Source organism: Eimeria mitis, genomic scaffold, assembly GCF_000499745.2.
Source record: "Eimeria mitis Houghton genomic scaffold, Emh_scaff1484, whole genome shotgun sequence".
NCBI classification, from domain to species: domain Eukaryota; phylum Apicomplexa; class Conoidasida; order Eucoccidiorida; family Eimeriidae; genus Eimeria; species Eimeria mitis.
The window spans coordinates 1,142-8,969 of record NW_013569442.1 but is presented as its reverse complement, the minus strand read 5'-3'; the positions used below and the strand labels follow the sequence as shown (position 1 = coordinate 8,969).

Sequence of the window (7,828 nt, the reverse complement as noted above, 5' to 3'; positions counted from 1 at the left end):
TTATAAATCTTGGGTTTCCTTTTTAAGTTAATTGTGTTTGAATATGTTTTAAAGAGTATTATTTGATTATTTATATTAAATTTGTGGGAGTATACCGCGTTTAGAGCACAGATGCAGAGTGTGCACCCTATAGGTATACATAAGATTCATACGCCTAACACCAGAGTCCGCTGTTCACTCCACGCCCGACCGTAAGGGCAAGGGCACTTGAATGGGGCGCTGTTGTTCTGCACGGTAAGAGAGCTGTCTTCGCGGGATCTATGTTTTTCAGATATTCTATTCACCGCCTTCCCAATCCCCTTCTTCTTACAGACGCCCGCCCAAGGCAGATCACCTCGCTTTCAATTCAGGCCTCAGCGGCTCCCGAAGGTCCCTATACACCCGCCCCCCACCCCCACCGTCCTCTGGCTTCCCTCCGACTTCTTGACTGTCGTTTTTCCCTTTGCTTCTTTTCTTGTCATCAGTGGAATGCCTCAAGAAAGCCGAAGCCGACCATATACCCTTCACCGCGACGGCCGCCCACAGAGGCAGCAGCCCTCCGTGTGCAGCCGTCGTGCAGTTGCTGCGGGCAAGGACGTTGCGCATGTTCATATCGTTGCTTTTGAATTGCATTAAACATATTTACATTGGAATCTCTCTGTCTTTTCACATTCTGCTGTCCGCTGGCACCAGCTTAAAGAGCAGCTCTCCTCCTGTCTCAGCTCAACACAACCCAAACACTGCCGCTGCATCTCTGGGCTGCTCCGGTACCCTCGGCCACTCTCTTCCGACTCCAGTGGTTCCAACTGTCTGCAGAGGAGTCCGAGGGCTGAGGCTGCACCGTCGTCGTTGTTCTTTCATCACAGGAGCACTACGTGCAGCAAGTGAAACCTGAAATAACCGAGACCACGACACAGTTCAACATAGACGAGCCCAGCAATCAGTAGAGTTGTTTCAACGGCAAGGAGGCGGGGGCGGCACCCTACGGGCCCCGTTGCTCCCCCAAGATGGCCTCCCTTGCATCTTCTTCAGGGCCGCCCGAGGCCCTGGCGGTGCAGCCTCGCGATGCCCACCGCCCCGCCTCAGTGCCCATAGCGACAGGCGACGCCGAAGAGGCCTCCTCTATCATTAGTTGCCCCTCTGCAGGTGTATCTTCCGCTCCCTTTCCACGGTCACCCCCTCCACCCTGCCAGCAGCAGCAGCAGCAGCAGCAGCAGCAGCAGCACGGAGGCAGCAAAGCCGAGGACTGCAAAAACAGCAGCAGCAGCAGCAGCAGCAGCAGCAGCAGTGGTGTTCCTGCGCAGTATTCCTCCTGTAGTCCACAGAAGGATCTGAAGGGAACAGCAGCACAGGTAGACGTGTATCCCCCATCATCTTGTGCCTCATCTGCTCCCCCCCTCTCCGCGCATGCGGGCGCTGTGGCCCCTGAAGGCGTCTCAGGTGCTGTCACCTCGGGGTCGACCGCCACAGAGGACAGTAGAGAGCATACAGATGAGGCTCCGGCAGTTGCTGCTGCTGCTTCTTCTTCTGCTGCTGCTGCTGCTGCAGGGGGAGCAGCAGCAGCACGATCCTCATCAGGTGAACTGAAGCGGCAGCCCAGTGGTGAGGGGGCAGGGGCTGGTGTTCCGTCTTCTTCTCAGGGTATAGGAGAGCCCCGCGATGCAAAGGAGAAGCATTGCGGCGCACCCATTGATATTGCCTCTCTGTTTATATCTCCTGCTGAAGACTTAGATTCATGGGCCCCCGAGGACGGCGAGCTGCTGCTGCCTGCCGGTTCCTTCGTTAGTGCTGACGCCATCAGCTCACACAGGGGCCCCATGACGCTCGGCCGTGTTGCTTTGTTTCTCTTTAGTTTGTTTCAGGGGGATGTACGCATGGGCCTCCTCTCTGCCCAGGGGCGGCTGCTGGCTTGGCGTTGCCTCCTCTTTCTTGCGGAGCTGCACGATCGCCAGACAGCGGGTGCACTGCAGCAGCAACCCACAACAGCAGCACAGGCAGCAGCAGCAGCAGCAGCAGCAGATCCCAGTATACGTAGAAGAAGGTTGCAGCGCGAGAGTGTCGCGACGTCCAAAGGCCGCCGATCCGTCCGTCATGCCTTCCTCTTAGATCGCAGTGGCGCTGCTGCACGATCTGCTGCTGCTGCTGTTGCGGGTGGTGGTGCTGCAGCAGCTACACCCGCGCATGCTGCAGCAGGTAGCATCAACAGCTACAGCCCGTGCCCAGCAGATGAATGGGCGGAGGCGGAAGAGGAGCCCCCCTCTGCAGGTGCAGCAGCTGTTGCTGCTGCTGCATGCGTCAGCATGCGAGGCGATCCTCCGGCTGAGGTAGCAGGGGAGCAGGCTCGGAGCGTCCCTGGATTGAGTGGAGCTTTGCTGCTGCAGCGGCAGCTGCAGCAGCAGCAGCAGCAGCAGGGTCAGCCGGGTCTGGGATTTGAAGCAAACTTTACGAGGTTTATTGGGGGAACCATCGATCGACGATGGGCGCTGCAGCACAGGTGGCTGCGTATACCGTCGGAGGCAGCGAGAGGAGGAGAAATAAATAGAGAAGAAAGTAATAATAATAATAAAGATGATTTAAATAAAACAGAAGAAATAAATATAGATGAAGAACCCCTCGATATTCGACTCGAAGAATTCGGCGCCGCCACTGCCCCCAGCATGTGGCCAAAGACCGAGGCACTCCCGGAAAAAATTTTTGTCGGTGAGGCGACAGGATAGTGAAACCTTAACGCAGAAAGTCTAGGGGGATATATATTATATCAACTAAGGTGTACTTTGTACTTTATATATATATATATATATATATATATATATATATATATATATATATATATATATATATATATATATATATTAAAGTATAAACATGGGTTTAGCGGGATACAGGATGACTGTAGGGTTTAGGGTTTAGAGATGCTGCGTGGATGCATGCGATGGGATATAGCTGCATGCATGCATGCGCATACTGTTGCCGCATGCATACATACATACATGCATGCATGCATGTGCTGTACTGTTGTTACACGTATTGCCTGTGCCTTTGTATCTGCGCATACATGCATGCATGCATGCATGTGTTTGTTTTGTTTGTGTGCATGCAGGGCTCCCGATCCAAGTGGCCACGTGGGTGGGATGGGGCCGATCAGATACTGGCGATGCCGGGCGGATGCTGTGGAGGGACTGCGAGGTGGTGCAGCTGCTGCCGAGCAACAGCTTCAAGGCGCGGTGCTTTGTGCCTGGTGACGCCAAAGTCAGCGCAACTGTAAGCCCCCATAAAATAAAAATAAATATTATAATAATAATAAAAATATTTACAACAAATTTTATTGTCGTAAACACATAATATATCATTTTCAGTAAACCCAGAGAAACACGCACTCAACCGTGTTGTGTTTATATCTACTGAATGTTTATGTTTGTTGTGTTGTACTGTATTTGTATTGTATTGTGTGTGTGTTTGTATTTGTACTAGCTAGTATTGTATTTCTATAGTATTTGTATTTGTATAAAATTATTATTATTTCGTATTGTATAGAGTTTTGTTATATTTTTTTTAATTTATTTTTTTTGTTTTATGTTTGTTGTTGTGATATTTCAGCAGGACTTTGTTTGCCTGGTGAAGGACTTTGTGCCGCCGCGGGCGCCGTGCCCGTGCCCCACAGAGTGTGCGTGGCGTCTGTTGCCGCTGGAGGCTGACGTGTCGCGGGATATATATCCGGGTGCATGTTTATCTGTGGGGTTGACAGCAGCAGGTCCTCCTCCTCCTCCTTCTCCTTCTCCTTCTGATCAGGGACAGACTGAGGCTGTAGCTCGCGCATACTTTGTTGATGTTGTAGTACAGGATGTTTACTTCTCCTTAGAGCAGGCCTCTCGCGCAAAGGCTGCGGTTGCAGAGGCAAGAGAAAGAGATGAAGCAACAGGTGTACGCACTGTACTTATAGGACGAAATAGACAGCCCAGCTGCACCATAGACCCCACAAACCCAGCAGCAGCAACAGCAGCAACAGCAGCAGCAGCAGCAGCAGCAGNCAGCAGCAGCAGCAGCAGCAGCAGGAACCGGAGGATCCGGGGGCCCTGTAGAGGGCCTCCGGCCGAACTGTGTTGTCCGCGCTATGCGTGTGATGGTGCTGCGTACGGGTGGTGCTGCGAATGAGTTTGCGTTGGTTGCTGGGCGGCGTATATATCGATTGCCGTTTGACTTATATAACGACAATGGGGGTATCATGAGGGACAGCGGGGTGCGGCGTCGTCCCCCCTCAATCGTGCCTCGACTTGTATGGGCAATACCGAGGGCCTTGGTGCCGCCGTCGCCGCGGCAGCTGAGAGCAGCAGCTGGCGCCAAGGCAGCTGCTGCTGGTGTTATAGGGGGAGGAGGAGGAGGAGGAGGGGAGATGAGTGCTGAGGCTGCAGCGAAACGATGGCAATATAGAACACAGGAGAATAGTAAAGAGTGGACTCTGTTTCCCCCTTTTGTTGTTATTTATATACCCTTTGATGGTTCTTCTTGTCACCGACGAACTCATCCTTTGTTACTACGATACCTACAGCCTGAGCTCGACCTCAAGGCTCTATCGCAAGGCGACTGGCGCCTCTGTCTGCCTCAGTATGAGTCTCCCGCCGTGCCCCCAGTGCTGCTGCCTCACCCCACAGATGCATCCCCGCCAGAACGGAGAGGAGGAGGCAACAGAGAGACAGAGGAAACGTCAGGAGAGGGATTGCTCTTATTAGATAGCCCCTATACAGCAACTGCTTCGCGCTGCAGTGCTGCAGCCGCAGCGAGTACGGCTGCTGAGGGTCGGCTGGGGGCCATCAGCAGCAGCAACGATGACACCAACGACTCTTTCTGCTGCCCTCTACAGAACGCAGCAGCACCACCGCAGCCACTCAACCCCACCGCTGCTGCTCCAGCAGCAGGAACAGAGACGGGGCCCAGGGCAAGCGTGCTAGGTATCAATCATCTCGCCTCGTTGCTGTGCAGCGGGGGAGGAGAGGGGCCCCCCTCTCGGGAGCTGCTGGCGAAGGCGCTGCCCTTCTTCCGGGGCCTCTTGCCTCACCTCACATCGACGCAACCCACAGCAGCAGCAGCTGCTGCTGCATCACCAGGACCATCAGCTGCAGCAGCAGGTACACCAGACTGGCAGCTTGACGTCGCTCGAGCAGCCGTACGAGCAGCAGAAAGGGCAAGGGAGCTGTATGTAGAGGAAGAAGAAACAGAAGCAGAAAGAATGCGCCGCCAAGGCTTCTCCTTCGCTGGGCCCGCCCTAGGCAATGCACCGCCGATAGAGGTCAGTACATACACCCCACCTATCAACCCTAAACCCTAAACCCTAACCCCAAACCCTAAACCCTATAGATAGCCCCTCCTCTCCGCCCAGCCTGCACCGGCTGTTTCCTCCCTCGCTGCAGTGCAGGCAGTTCGAGTCCCACAGCTGTCTGTAGCAGCAGCAGCTGCTGCTGCTGNTCCTCCCTCGCTGCAGTGCAGGCAGTTCGAGTCCCACAGCTGTCTGTAGCAGCAGCAGCTGCTGCTGCTGTATAGTGCTGCTGCACTATACAGCAGCAGCTGCTGCTGCTGCATAGTGCATGCAGCTGCTTCGTGTGGCTGTGTAGCTTGGTGGAGGACCACCACCACCCTTGTCGACGTATTGGCAGTGCAGGGTCTGTTGCAAAGGTAGGAGGTGGAGGGTGCATGTGGGGTGTTGCTGTCTGTGGTGTATCTGCAGGCGGCGCGATGCCAGCAGCCGCAGCAGCCGCAGCAGCAACAGCAGCAGCAACAGCAGCAGCAGCGGGCGACCGAGGCCGCGGGTGTAGCCGGAGGGCCCGACGGGGAGGCGGCGGAGACGTGGGAGCTATTCAACAGCCCAGGTAGCCGCTACCCAACAAGCAGAGATATCTCCCGCTTCCTCCTGCGTACTTCAGGCCACAGCTTGGGGGCCGCCGCCACAGGCAGAGGTTCCCGCAGCCTTGACGTCAACACCGCGCAGCCAGAGGCCCCAGGGGGACCCCAGGGGGGTCCCCCAGGGGCCCCCCGCAGGCGGCCTGCTGAGGCTATTGCGGGGCTTGTGGCGGCCAACTCTCGTCGTGGATCTGGCTCAGAGGTGGGTGCTGCAGGGGACCGCCGTGGGAGAGCAGAAGACAGCAGCTACATCTCAAGAGGCGCAGCAGCAGCAGCTGCAGCAGCAGCAGCAGCAGCAGCAGCAGCGGCGGGAGCAGGAGACTGCGACCTTCATGGCAGCCGACGACCGACGCCTGCACCACTCCCCCCGAGTTTTGTGCGTATATCGCCACAAGAAGAAGCCGCGGGGGTCCCTCGAACCCGCAGCCTCCTCTCTGCACCCAGCAGAGCCGCGACTGCTGTGGGGGCCCCCATAGGAGCACCGGGCAGGCGGCCAGTGAGTGGGCAGCGGGCAGAGGAGGAGGAGGACTTGCATGCGGCGTTGAGGAGCGCAGGAGCAGCAGCAGCAGCAGCAGCAGCAGTAGTGAGACAAGGGAGTTCAGGGGGAAGGACAGGCCCGGTGAGGAGAGCAGCCAGAAATGTTAGCTACGCAGCTCTTGCGGGTTTAGAGGAGGCCCCTGAGGAGGCCCCCTTCTACCGCCCGCTCAAGAGGGTAGCGAGGGGGGGAGAAGGGGGCCCCACGGGCCCTGCAGCAGCACACGGAGCAGCAGACGCACCCTATGGGGATGTCTGGGATCGACCCCACGCCATATCACGCGAGGGAGGAGGAGGGGAGAGCGGTGACGCCGCAGTGAACGATATCCGCCAGCAGCAGCAGCAGCATCAGCAGCAGCAGCAGCAACAACAGCAACAGCAGCAACAGGCGCATGCTGCGCATGCGCATGCGCAAGCACGTGCAAGTCTGCAGCACTGGGTTGCGCTGCAGCGTCAGGCTGCTGCTGTAGAAGAGCGGCTGCGTGGCAGCAGCAGCCACGGCGTTGCTGCGGGGGATGAGCATGAAGGGGAAGACAGTCTGTGCACCGATGAGCTGCAGGAGGCATTGAAGGGGTTCGTACAGTCTATCAAGGCGGGGACGTCGCCAGCAGTAGTCAGCGTGCCTCCCCTAGCCAGAGATAGAAGCTTCGCAGCGTCTCATTAATATTAACACATCCGTGCATGCATGCATGCATGCATGCATGCATGTGTTTTGTTTTGTTTTGTTTTGTTTTGGTTTGGTTTGTTTTGTCTGCCGATGATATAATATAATATGCGCTTCTGTTGTACGAATTGACTACAGTTTAAAGGGGGAGAAGAAACAAACACAAAACCCAGAAAGACAGACAGTGAAACGATCGCTCGGCTGTCGTCTGGGGGCTGAAGACGCAGAGACAGAGATAGAAACAAAGGTGTAGAGCACGCCTGTTCTTTGGTGCATGCGCTGGTAGCAGCAGGTGGCGGTGGTTGGGTGGGGCTGTGCATACAGCGCAGAAGAGGGCAGGAGAAGTTTGCATATATTGGGGATATGGGGGGGATGTTTATGAGGGATTTCAGTAATATAATAATAATAATAATATTATTATTATTATTATATTTATTGTAAGTAAAAAAATATAAATGAAGAGGAAAATATAAAGAAATAGATGGCAGAAACAGAAACTCCTCTATATATATAGGGATAACAGAAGAAACAACAAGAAGACGAGGGAGACGCAGGGAAAATACGAAGACATAAAAGAAACGATATATTACTATTCTTCTTTTTCTTTTTTTTTTTTTTCTTTTTCTTTGCTTTCTTCTTCTTTGCTTTCTTCTTCTTCTCGTCATCTCCTTCGTCTTGTCCATGAACTGCAACAGCTGCACTTTCAGTGCAGCTGCAAGAGGGAAGGATATAACATGGCGTAGCAATACGCATGCTTGC

General features: G+C 54.8%; 1 protein-coding gene across 1 annotated transcript; it reads left to right on the top strand.

The window, feature by feature from the left end:
• Positions 1 to 986: 986 nt before the first annotated feature.
• Positions 987 to 7,069, top strand: EMH_0037990 (uncharacterized protein; the record flags this gene model as incomplete). The annotated part of the gene is given in 6 exon segments (XM_013495237.1): positions 987 to 2,679; positions 3,080 to 3,240; positions 3,577 to 3,900; positions 3,950 to 4,006; positions 4,010 to 5,263; positions 5,699 to 7,069. Coding segments are annotated over 6 exon segments (4,860 nt in total).
• Positions 7,070 to 7,828: the final 759 nt, after the last annotated feature.